This window comes from Pyrgilauda ruficollis, unplaced genomic scaffold, assembly GCF_017590135.1.
Source record: "Pyrgilauda ruficollis isolate IOZ18807 unplaced genomic scaffold, ASM1759013v1 scaffold40, whole genome shotgun sequence".
NCBI classification, from domain to species: Eukaryota; Metazoa; Chordata; class Aves; order Passeriformes; family Passeridae; genus Pyrgilauda; species Pyrgilauda ruficollis.
The window spans coordinates 1211255-1224010 of NW_024525490.1; the positions used below are offsets into that span (position 1 = coordinate 1211255).

Sequence of the window (12756 nt, forward strand, 5' to 3'; positions counted from 1 at the left end):
AGAGGTAGTGAAGAGAGGGAGAAAAACCCCAAAGGTTAAATTTATTTAAGCAGTGATTCAACAGACATGCTTACAGTGCATGTGAAGGTTGCAAAACAGAAAGAGACTAAGAAGTCTGTGGAGTGAGGTATGAACTTAAAGAGATAAAGAAGAGGTGAAGCTGCAATGGCTAATTATTCACAGATTAACTGTAGAGCCAGCAGAAGACAGAATTAGAGATTCAGATAAATTCATGACACAAATGATTGGAACAAGCAGGAGAGACCTTGAGTATGTCATGTATTAAAATAGAAATAAATTAGGATTAGGAAAAAAAAAAAAAAAAGGAGAGGGTATCTTGCCCTAAATGAAATTAAAAGAATGAAAAGAGAAGAAATAGTGAAGGAATAATTGCCCAAAGGTTGTACTTGGTGTGGTCCAACTAAGCAGTGGATAAGGAATGGCCAGATGTCACAGGTTCAGCATGGGTATGAGCAATATCCTGAACTTTGTTGACATGTAACAGAGCTTTTGGAGTGAAACTGAGCAATCCAACATGACTCAACAGTGGTTGTATACCTCCAGCATTTTCATGGAATATTCACAAACAGAAATGTGGGATAACCTTGAGAGGGACTGAGTAAAGAATCTCCAGTTTTTCTATATCACTTCCATTATCTGGAAAGATTCAAGCAGACAGAAACTGACAGTTTCATTGCTGTGATCTTCCCCATAGCTGGTAGCTCAAAGTGTGGATGGTCAGCAAATCTGAACTGTTTAAAATTTTGAAAATATCAAGTGTTTCAAGACAACTATTTTCACTGTCTGTTCTGAAGCATAAGGAGTTGATTAATTTCTTTAAAACTGACTATAAGTGAAATACAAAAAAAATTTGTGCAGATCTCCCAGTACTGAGGAAAGCATAGCAGTCTAGGTAGATGAACATGTTATGCAATGTAAAGACATTCTGAATCCATGGCACACATGAAAGCCTTGTAATACAGGTTTTCTAAAAGAAGTCAAGTATACTTCCTATTAGCTAAGAGGAAAAGGGCCTTAAACAAGCATGTTCAAAGTGCTCAGTTTAACAATTGTGATTTGCATCTAGGAATACTGCATAAGTACTTGTTGGACAAGAATCAGAAGAACTTTGAGAGTGTGTGCAAAGCATTGAAAAAACCAAGATTACACATTTGGTATTGCCACAGCGTTCCTTGAGGCAAGCATGCAGTAAGCCTCCCACAGGCTTGAACCAAAGCTCTCACAATTAGTAGTAAAGTTCCCATAGATCTGAACCCAGATTGTAGATTAGTAGGTGGAGAAGGTGTAAATTTCATTTTGAGAAGAGAATTCAAGAAGCAAGTCACTGAAATACAGGATTATGTGACAGGTAAACACAGGTTGTGCATATATGTATGAATCAATGTCTGTAATCATGCAAGTTTTCTAAAACTTTGGGAGCAGAGGGCTAAAACCTCTTGAGAAGTCAGTGAAGTCTTGGCTTTTAAATTAGCAGCAGACTTTTTATCCTCTATTAGGAAGATTACCAGCTCAGGTTTTATTCATGATCATTTGACTTCAACATACACTGACTACAAGTGTTTGGTACTCTGGAATTAAAATATAAATGAAAATAACCTTAGGCAGTAACTTGATTTCCCTCATATGCTACTTAGAGGATGACAAAGAGCTATAAAATGATCAGGGAATGGCCTCATTAGGAAGGTTTTCTTTCAGTCTCCATCCCTTTTCTTTTGCTACAGATAACTCCTGGCCCCATCACACCATGTCTTCTGCAGAGAGAAAAATCCCCTTTGTTGCCACTGCAAATGGCAGAATTCAGAGTGGCTTGTTGTGGACTTTTCTGCCAATACATGTCCAAGGCAAATGTTTACAGGACAAACAGTTTTCTGCAATGGATGGATTAATTTGATAACAGGTTTAAAACTCCTTTCTCAACTTGGCCCTAAACCACATAACTCACTGTGAATGGCAATGGAAGCACAGGTTGACCATATTCTGTATTCCCATCACTCACACATAAAATCCTACTGTAGTAGTCCTGCAGTCTCTGCACAGACAGTAGGCTCCTCTCTCACTGAAGGTGCCACTGATTGGCCTTGTGTCCCCCATACTCATCACCTAAGGTTACCTTTTAGGTGCTCTCACACCACTGAGAGGGGTCTAGTCTGCCTCTGGAAGCACAGGGAGCAAGAAAAGGACTTGGTATCATGACAGTTTGACTTGGAGAATAATGAGAACAAAAGTGTTAAAACTAAATACATTTTTAACTATCATTGGGCATTGTAGTATGGCATTTTGTTTAAATGGTATGCCTTGTCTCACCCCTCCAAAATGTATGGTATATTCTAAGACAACAGGGCATCTGTGTATTTGTACATAAAACAGGGGAGCTACTGATTTATTACCACATGCAGTATTTAATTATTGCTATGACACTAAGGTATGCTAAGGTTCACCTGTACTAACTGGTACTTGTCTAAAGGGTTCCTGGGAATTGGGCATAGGTCCATTTGAAGCAGCAGTGTGGTCAAAATTACCTTCTGAAGACAATACATACATATGTTTTGGGAATAGCGTGTACCAAAATAATTTTCCAATTCACAGCAGGGATGCAGCCACTTGTTTCAAAGGAAAAGGCAGCCACCACATGGTGGAGGATGTATAGATGTAGACATTGAGGCAACAAAACATAGGTATTGTAAAGTGTAAAAGGATTCAGTTCTTGACTTCAGGCAAGCACTACCAAATCAGTATGAAGAGGCTTTTAACTACAAGGAGTGAGTGGATCACCCAGACTGCAGGCAGGGATCCCTGCCAGGAGGTGCTCTTTGCTCTTCCGGTCATGACATCCTCAAGATGCTGTGAAACTATTCCAAAACACTCTAGACAGGAAATTTAGCTTTGGACAGCTGTAACACCCAGACTGAATGTCTGTAAAAGGGAGAACTGGTCATATAATGTGGAAGATGAGCCTCACTGCAGGTAGGATTACTTTGAAATACCTGAAGTGATCATAATGAACCACCTATAAAAAAGCTGTTACTAAGTATGGTTGTAGTATCAGTAGAAGATTCAGAGAGTAACACTGAACTATTTCAACACAGCTATGGCTGCCAATAACTAAAATATGCGATATTGCTTTGAGAAGGAAAGAAAGGCAGCAAAGACAAAGAAAATCCACAAGAAACACAATAGCCAAAGGCTTTTGACATTATGGTCACAGTTCCTTATAGGAAAGTAAAAATCTCCTTCCTTGACAACTTAAAGGAATTATTCAAAGGCAGCTCTGGCAAAGAATAAAACTGGGGATAGCTAAAACACATGCCCTTGGTACATATGTCCCATCATATTGCTTGAGAGAGCAACTTCGTCCAACTTCTTCCCAGCTTCTGCTTGATCGGTTTTATCATCCTTTTCAGGTTTCCCAGGACAACTCTGGCACCTGCTAGAAAATAGGGGTTGATAAATGAATATCCACCGTCAGCTAGGAAGTAGTTTTCAAGTGAGAATTCCAGATTTTTTATTTCACATCTCTCAGGCCTTGGGGTCTTTTTTCCCCTTCAGTGTTAGTAAATGGCTCTAACCATATCCCTTTGCAACAAATTCACTCTCCCTTTTGTGCAAAAATGAGTCCTGTCATCCACAAGACCAGTTTGCCGGAGATTGTCATTAGGATTTCTGTCACTCAGTCATGCCTGCTGTACGAATCAGTATTTTGGCTGCAGTGTCGTGCCCAGCATTTATGCTGAGCCTGGTCCCCCTGAGGTTAGGGGCAGGGAAGTGGCGGGTGCGCTCTGCCTGTGACACCTCAGTGGCACACAGGCAGTGCAGCCCCGAGCCCTGCAGGCCCTTTGGGCTGTCTGCAGAGCAGCTCGGAGCCAAGCTGCCTCACACCCAGCGCATTAAAAGAAGGCACCAGAGGAAGGTTTTGCCCCCAGACTTTCCCAACAAGCAGGTGTTGCTGGCTGCCTGAATGAAAACTACTGAGCTGGCGTACGAACAGATCTCACTTTTCACAGAACTCGCCGGTCTGCTGCAGACCCTGGCATCACATTAGCAATTAAAAGCAAATGCACAAAACTCCTGCTGACCAGTTATCCTGCTGTGGTGTCAGGACCAGTTTTCCAGAGAGAATGGCAGCCCTTCCCTCTCCCTGTCTGGAAACCAAGAACCTGTCAGACTGCCGATGCAGATTTTCCAGCTCTGGTCTCCCACCATAGGTAGGGTAGACTCAGGTTAGGATTTCAGCTGTTCTAGGCCAATCTTCCATGTGACAGAAGTTGTGGTTTGATTTTGTCTTTTTTGGTCGCCCCTTTTTGAGGAATCACCTGATTTGTTGTGGGTCTGAGCATTCCCCTGGCGAAATTCAGGATCCCTGGCAGTCACTCCTGTTGAAGACAAAGTACACGGCGGGTGTGGGGCTGTCACACGGCCCAGGAAGCCTCCCGGCGTAGCTGCAGTGACCGCGGGAGATTCAGCCTGAGTCACTGGGATGACAACATCAGCTGTCACAAATATGAAGAGAATCATGTAGCAGAACACCACTGACATGCATTTCATAATTTGCTGTCTTTAATGAGACTGGATAATTATAGCGAAATGTGCTGCCCATGCCACCGCTGATACTTCTTTTTCACACCGATCTCGCTGAGCAGGCGTCTATCGAGTGTCACCCCGCAGTGGCGGCGGTGCTCGGCGCTGCCCTCGGAGGCAAAGGCACCATTTCAACAAGGCTCCCCTGCCCGAGTGGTACAGCCCCGCCTCCTTCCCCCCATCCCGCGGCGCCCGGTGGTTGCTGCTGGCGGCGGCGCGTGCGCAGAGGGCGCCCGGCGGCTGCGGGCGGCGCTGAGGGGCCGGCGGGTCGAGCCGGGTCGGGGCCTTCCCAGGCGGTCGGACCGGGCCGGGCGCTCCTGGGGGAACGGGCAGGGCAGTCCCGGAGCCGGCAAGGGCCGTCCCGTCATAGCGGGCAGCGCTGTGGGTGAGGAGCGGGGTTTGTGCTTCGGGGCCGGTCCCTAGGTGTGCGTGAGGGGCTCGGCGGCCCCAGGGGCACGGGAGGGTTACGAGGGGCGTCGGTGCCGTGTCTGTGCGGGAGCGGAGGAGCTGCCGCGGCCCTGCTAGAGCCGGGGCTTGCGGTAGTGGGTCGCGCTGTTCAGGGCCTGGTCGTGCCCTGGAGTTGGTGTGTTTTGCCCTGGTTTTCCCCGAGGAGATGCGGGGGTGCTGCTGGGACTTGGAGTCAGTCTCGCCGGCTGTGGTGCCGTGGGGTGGCGAAGGGCCTTCGGGGCTCCGGGCCATCCTCATTCTTGTAGCGGGGCACCTGCGAGCGAAGGGCAGGGCGAGTAGGTGCAGCACGGGGAACGCTGGTGGCGTTTGCTGCCTGCTGAAGCACGGCGGGAGCTTCTCGCCGGGCGCTGTGCCCTCGGCGGTCTTTGTGGCCTTTTCGCTTGCGTTCACCAGACTGCCAAACGCACAGTGGTGTTCAGCGCTCACAGGCTGCGGCGGGTATCGTGTGTCGTGCTCGTATCTCCTATATGGTTCATAAAACTTCAGTTTAAATATTTCAGTATTATCTGGATTGTCCTTCTCCACAAGCCTTTGTTTTTAAACTACGGTGTGTTCAGGAAGTTTCAGACAACTTAAGGCACCTCATGTTGAGCTGTTCAGCTAATTACACTGATGTTGCTAATAGTATGTAATAATGTTGCTTGTCTGCATTCCATACACTTTTTCTATTTTTGAATATGGGGGTTTTTTTGGAAAGAGGCTTAATTGCAGAGTCTTGTTTTGAGCCGTGATCATTACAGCCCCTTTTTGATGTAAGTAGTCTCCCTTACTGCATTAGTTTTCTGTAGTTTTATGTCTTGGATCTGTGTTTGAGATTCTGAATTGCACCCAAAGCTGTAGCAAATGCTGTAAAATCAGTGTGGGAAAGGCAGGGGAGTAGGACAATAACTGTGCAATGCTGTTGAAATAAAAGTTTCATAAGTAACGAAACAAGGTTTGCTTATTGTATTTTCTCTTCCTCTTTCTCGCATTCCTACTTGACCCTCTTCTGCTTCTGCTTCAGTGCATTACTTTGAACTAGTAGGGACTTCATGGGCTAGTTGCAAATGTTGTTGCTTATGTTTTTTTTGTCGGTCTACCTGTCTTTGGGATGGCTGTGCCTAATGGCAACAGGACCAAAGTGATAACTGCAGTGGATGTGAGCCCTCTATGGTTTTGAGTCTATATATATTTATGTACTTTAAAATTTACTAAATTTTTTTATTGTTATTCCAGATGGAAGAGTTCATGCTTACTGGTTTGCATAATAGCAGAGGCTAAGTAGGCATGAAGGAGACTATAGTGGGGATGAGAAGTGTCAAAAGAGAAGAAATGAATCCTACAAATGATGATCCAGTGTTTGGGACCATTTTTGACTGGGACTATCTCTTATGGGAAATTCGTTTGACATTTTTAGCTGCTGGTTTTTTAATCTACTTGGGAGTATTTCTTGTCTCTCACTGGTTGTCTTCTTGGAGAAGTACCACTTACCGTGCCTTGTATGCAAAGGAGAAGGTGTTTTGGAATATGGCAGTCACACGTGGTGTCTTTGGACTTCAGAGTTGTGTTGCTGGGCTATGGGCTTTGCTCATAGATCCTGTTTTTCATGCTGACAAAGCCTATTCGCAGCAAAAGTGGAGTTGGTTTAACTGTTTAATAGCAGCTGGATTTTTCTTGCTTGAAAATGTAGCAGTTCATGTGTCCAACATTATTTTTAGAACATTTGATGTTTTCTTAGTAGTTCATCATTTGCTTGCTTTTGGTGGCTTGGCTGGTTTAGTAATTAATGTGAAATCTGGACATTATCTGCCTTTGATGGGAATGCTGCTGGAGATGAGTACTCCCTCAACATGCATTTCCTGGATGCTTCTGAAGGTAAGAAAGTGATAATTTTCAGATTACGTTTGTAACAGGTTACATGCGTTTCACTTGTCCGTAGATAATCTGTGTGGTTTGTTTGGGTAGTTTTTCATCAAAACTGCATTTATCCAACTGATACCTGTGTTATTGTCATACCTGCTTTTGTCATGATGGCACTTGTGCAGGCCTCCACATCGGTCTGTGTGCTGCTGTGTGCATGTGCACAGTGGGATGGTATAGATCCATACCAAGTTTAAGATTCTATTATATATATGTGGAGTAACATTGCATTATGAGGAAAAAATGCCTGAGAGTGTGTATATAAAAGCTGGGCATTTGTATTAGTTCTAGAGATTCCTCAGTTCCTTATCTTGAAGTAACAGTTTCACTTCTGCATACTTTGTGTTCTTATTTTTCTAGGCTGGCCGTGCTAACACCTTTTTCTGGAAGGCAAACCAGTGGGTGATGATCCATCTGTTTCACTGCCGCATGATTCTTACCTACCACATGTGGTGGGTGTGTATTTTCAATTGGAATTCTATTATAGAAAATCTGGGACTTCTTCACTTTATTGTTTTATTCTCGGGATTATTTGCTGTTACGCTAATACTTAACCCATACTGGACATACAAAAAAACTCAGCAACTCCTCAGCCCAACTGACTGGAACTTTGAAAATAAAGCAGTGGAAAATGGAAAATTAAATGGTGAAACGCATCAAAAGAAGCGGATATAGCACTGAAACAACAATTTCTCAGCAGGATAACAGAAGAATACAATGCAAAGTCATTCTTTGCACATGAACTAGAAGATTTTGCAAGAAGCTCATTGATGCAGTGACTGCTTGCTGGTAGCACTCCGTGTGCATCACAAGTGTTGAAAAGCATTGTTTGTGTTTATTATGTGTATACATATAAGAACTTCAACCTCGTTATGAATTACACTAACAATTTGTCAGGCTGGACAGTATTTCATAATTTAGTAGTGATGTGCTCCCTACTGGCATGGTTTTTTTCCTAATGCTTCAAAGTGGCTTTACAGTAAGTCATCTATGAAGCTCAGCTTGAATCAAGTTTAGCTTGAATCCTATTTAACATATGGTAGAGATACTGAAAATTATGTTAAATTGTTTATTAAGATCAATTATGATCCAAGTTAGGTATGCATGGGTACCTAATTTCTGTGTGCCAGTGAATCATTCCAAGTGGCAGAACTGGTCAGTGGTAGAATGCAGTCATGGCCCGGGTTTGGGTTTGTTGTTGGTCAGTTTGTGGGTTTGGGGTTTTTGGGTATTGCTTTTTGTTCTTTTTTGCTTTTAAGCGCACTTAAGGGGCAAGGAAAATAATTGAGTGTTTGCTGTCAAATTGTAGTTTTCAGGTTGCCCTCAGTATGGGAGGAGTTTATATCCACCAAAACCATGCATGTGGAGATCCAACCTTTGCCATATGAGTGGTTTGGTAGCTAATCCAAAGTCCCTTCTGGACTTTAAATCAATGAAATACAAATGGCAATACCAGAAGGTGACTCTGTGTCGTCCTTGAAAAAAATGCTGCTTGATTGTAAAATTATTTTGTTTGTATGTCCCATGTGAGGGGTCATGCAATTCGTTCCATTAGTACTTCTGTTATGGTTCCTTTTATATTTGGGAATGCACTTAGTTTTAGATGGTTTCAGAATCTGAGGTGACTCCTCTGTGGAAGAATGCACGTATTACCTCCTGTAGGAGTTTGGTTGTTTTAATATTTTTATTTAACTTCAAAGAACATACCAAGCAGCACTAACAATCCTTTGCACTTTATCTGCCACATCACAAAAATCTTTTCCTTTACCTGAGAAACTGGGTTGCTCTTTAGATAGGGACTGATGATGATGGATATTAAAATATTGGTTTGATGGTTCTCGGGTGAAATGTTGGGAAGCGGGTGGAGGGATGAAGATCACGATAGAAGAGAGTGACGCCTAGTGGCAGGAGAATGACAGGGGTATTAATTTTGGTGCATGGAACAAATGAGATTTAAAGAAGTGGTTAATTGGAACTCTGTGTGACATGACTGCTACACAGATTTATTTCCCAAAGTGTTAAGACTAGGCAGGCCCAAGCTGTGAAGAATTTTACATCAAGCCATGAATTAGAGACTTTGTGAACTGATCTATGGTGGAGCATATTGTTTTAAATGTGTGAGGGAAGCACTCTTTGGTGTAAACAGCCCCATTTTATTAATTTTTGGTGGGAATGCCTTTGATTTGTTCTGAGTGAAGGGAGTGGTCGGGTTGCTGTGTTCCCTAATTCGTTCTGTGTGAGCACAGAGTTGAATTGCTGTTCTGTGACAGGGAGGAAACTTCTTACTTTAGATAGCAAATACATAGGCACATCTTGTTGGTAATGATGAAGTGGTGAATATCTGAAATTGCCCATTCAAAACCAGGCTGTGAGGGTCACAGTAATTTTACACAGCAACCCTGTCTGTTATTGTGCTGATATGCAATAGCTCCAAATTTAGATTTTATCTATCTTCTTATTTTTAAGCTGGGCAGAATGAAGTTGCAGTGTTGCCTGCCTGGGCACCATCCTATGGTAAAAAGGGTTCTCAAAAGTTTGAAATGGTGTACCTGTCTTGAGGAGTTGTATGTGGGAAAGTAATGTTAAAAGTACTTTGGAAGAAACCAGAGGGATGAATTCCTTGGCTATGGAACCAAAAAAATATGATCTGAATGCATATCGTGCAGGATCCAAACCTCACTTGCAGGAGATCCAGGCAGAAAGGCAGAGAATAAGTCATCAGGTATCAGAATGATGGTGTACTCTATGAAGCCTAAAACTTGAAGGTTTGGATTTAATAAAACAAGGTAATAATTGTTAAAATCCCAGCTACAGAATTCTGAAGAATCCTCATAGAAAATAGAATCATCAGAAGAAGTTTGTGATGAGTGTGTAATTCTTATAGTGGCTGGCTAAAGAATGTGAAGTTCCTATGTGCTAAAATAAAAGAATACGGAGGGTGGGGGTTAGTAGTGAAATGAGACTGAAAAAAACCAGGTGGAAATTTATGTCATAGCACCTGATGTCTAAAGTTTAATATTTTATATTATTAATGTGTATAATTTTATTAATTGAATTTTAAATCTTTCATTAAAATTATGTTTTTATTATCATAATGCAGTTTTTTTTAGTTTACATCCTAGTGTGAGTTTTTTCACAAAAAGACTGTAAGGGTTTGCATGTTTTAACTATATAATGAATGATACTTTAGAGCACCTGTTAACCTAAACACTGGTAAACCTGTTAGAGCAAGAAAGCTATGCAATAAAGCAAATATCACCACTTATTTTATTTCTCTTGGTTTAAGAGTACAGTCCAGCTAGAAATACAACACACAGAAATACAGACAACCTTTCTTCTTCATCCTTTTCAAGGCCTAGTGTTGGAGTTACCAGTTCTGTTACACAGAGCCTCTTTTTTTATACTTGAGTGTAAGAGGACCTTTTATAGGGGCATGTAGTGATAGGACAAGGGTAATGACTTTAAACTGAAAGAGGGGAGAGTTAGATTATATTAGGAAGAAATTGTTCCCCATGAGGGTGGTGAGGCACTGGAACAGGTTGCCCAGAGAACTTGTGGATACTCCATCCCTGGAAGTGTTCAGGGTGAGGTTGAATGGGGCTTTGAACAACCTGGTGTAGTGGAAGGTGTCCCTGCCTACAGCAGGAGGGTTGACACTAAATAATCTGTAAGGTCTCTTCCAATCCCAGACTTCTGGGATTCTTCAGTGTCTGTTGACTGCTCCCTTTAGGAGGATTTTCTGGTTTATTATTGTGGAAGTCACATTGCTCTGAAACAAGTCTGAAACAGTGCTTGAACTAGGGGTTTGGTACTTGATCCTTTTCAGCCTAAAGGTAGAGTTAGCCATATGTGGCTGTAAATTTCGTTGAAGTGAAATTAATCGCAGTCCTGTTGGGCCTTCTTACACAGCTTCATCCACAATTTAGAAAAATTCAGTCAGCTTTCGTAGTGGTTGGATTGGGTCACAGAGTATGCTGCTGTGGATTTGGAAAACTTACTTGCATAACGTGATTTTAGGTGAGTTATTTGTTTGCCAAGGTGACTGCTAGGGACTTGGCTGTGCTTTCTTGTTGAACAAGCTTATTTGAGGAGTGGTGTTTGTGTCATCTTTCTGAAGCATTTTTTTTTTTAAAAAAACCCAAATAACAAGAACCCAAACCAGCAAACTGTGGTGGGGATAGTGGTGGTCAGTTGATTTGGTTTGGGTTTTTTCGTTTTTTTAAAGAAAGGTGTCTGATCTGAGACATCCTTGTCCAGTCATCTGGTTCTTACAGTCTTCATACAACATTCCTAAATCTCAGTCTATGTTTTCTTCCATTTCTAGCCTATGTTTTTTTTTCCAAAATTGTCATTGTTTTCCCCCCTGAATCCACCAGTTTTTTATTTTTATTCTTACTTGCAGTACTGGTCATGATCTTGGAGTCACATTACCACTGCGATATTTTTGTCTAGTAGTTTTCAATGCATGCTGTCAGGCCCATCTTCCACTAAATATCCATGTCCAAATCATTCAGAGTGTTTCTGTTTTCCTGATAACATGGATTAAATATTGATGTGATATGCAGTTATAAGAAACCTTCTTTAACCTCAGGGAGACTCCCCCTTAAAGTGAATTTAAAAGTGTTAAGCAAACTTAAGTCTGCTTTTGTACAATATAACATTTGTTGAAAAGCACCTTTAAACTGTACATAAATAAAAGTATTTTATTGAATAACTGTCTGTCGTGATTTTCATTTCCTGATTAAAATAATGCCTGTTATTTGTTACTTGCTATTTGTAGCTTAAACAGTTTTTTGCAGTGCATGCACTAAAATGATTTATTTTGCAATGTTAAACATGACAAAGGTAATGTCATATTCATGGAAATAGCTACAAAAATCTTGTAAACCAATGTCCCTTCACTAGCATTTCATGTGTTATTCCCGTAAGCATGTTTAGAACACTAGAAGCTGTGCTATATGTAAATGTGTATTAAAAACAGTTAAAAACCATCTCTTGGGAATGACCCTTCTGGTTGGGTATTTGAAGTGTGTGGTCCATTTTTGCATTAGGCTCTGACCATGAAGACACTTCATTTGGTACCACATGACACTTCATAGTTTAGTATAAGCTACCTTAAATAAAAAACAAAACATGAACATGAAGACCAAAAACTTGCCCCATTGCAAAATACTAAAATACAGTTCTGAGCATTTCTTTCAGAATGTTTTTCAGGAAATTATTTCTGATGCTTTTTAGAAAAAGTGAGTCCAAGGAACCCAGCATCATTACTGGTACTTTAATTATTCTTATAAGAATGCACAGTGCAAGCAACTGGTTGGCTGCCTCTGCAGTGAAGTCCTGAGGTTAACTGAAGCAGAATCGTGACATTCATGGGTACAGCTCCACTAACTGTGAGATGTGTGTGGGTACAGACTGGGATAAGAAGAACAATGTATAATACTGTTTGTATGAGTAGTCCCCCTTTTTTTAATTTTTTTTTCTTTTTTTTTCTTTTGGTGAATGATCTGTAAAATTAATTTAAATGTTATTGTTTTGCTATTCAGGTGTTTCAATTAATAGGTAAGTACATTTTACTTGGTAGTGTTAAACATATTCTCAGAAAAATACTGGAGCAGACTTGGGCTGACAATGTTACACAGCAATGACAGTCTTTTGGTCTTGTGTCATTGCACTGTTACTTAAATTGGAGCAAAAAATGCAAGCAGTGGCCATTAATGAAGTAAACCATGCCTGTTGATGAAGTTGTCAGCCCCCAGATGGGTTTCCAGTGTTGGAGGAGACATTTCGTGC

At 41.6% G+C, this 12756-nt stretch overlaps 1 protein-coding gene across 1 annotated transcript; it reads left to right on the forward strand.

The window, feature by feature from the left end:
- The first annotated feature begins 4830 nt into the window (after positions 1–4830).
- CLN8 (CLN8 transmembrane ER and ERGIC protein) lies at positions 4831–11674 on the forward strand. The gene is made up of 3 exons (XM_041477450.1): positions 4831–4981; positions 6280–6918; positions 7324–11674. Exons 2-3 carry the CDS (start codon positions 6331–6333, stop codon positions 7636–7638), a joined length of 903 nt encoding a protein of 300 aa, XP_041333384.1. The 5' UTR covers positions 4831–4981; positions 6280–6330; the 3' UTR covers positions 7639–11674.
- The last annotated feature ends 1082 nt before the right edge of the window (positions 11675–12756 follow it).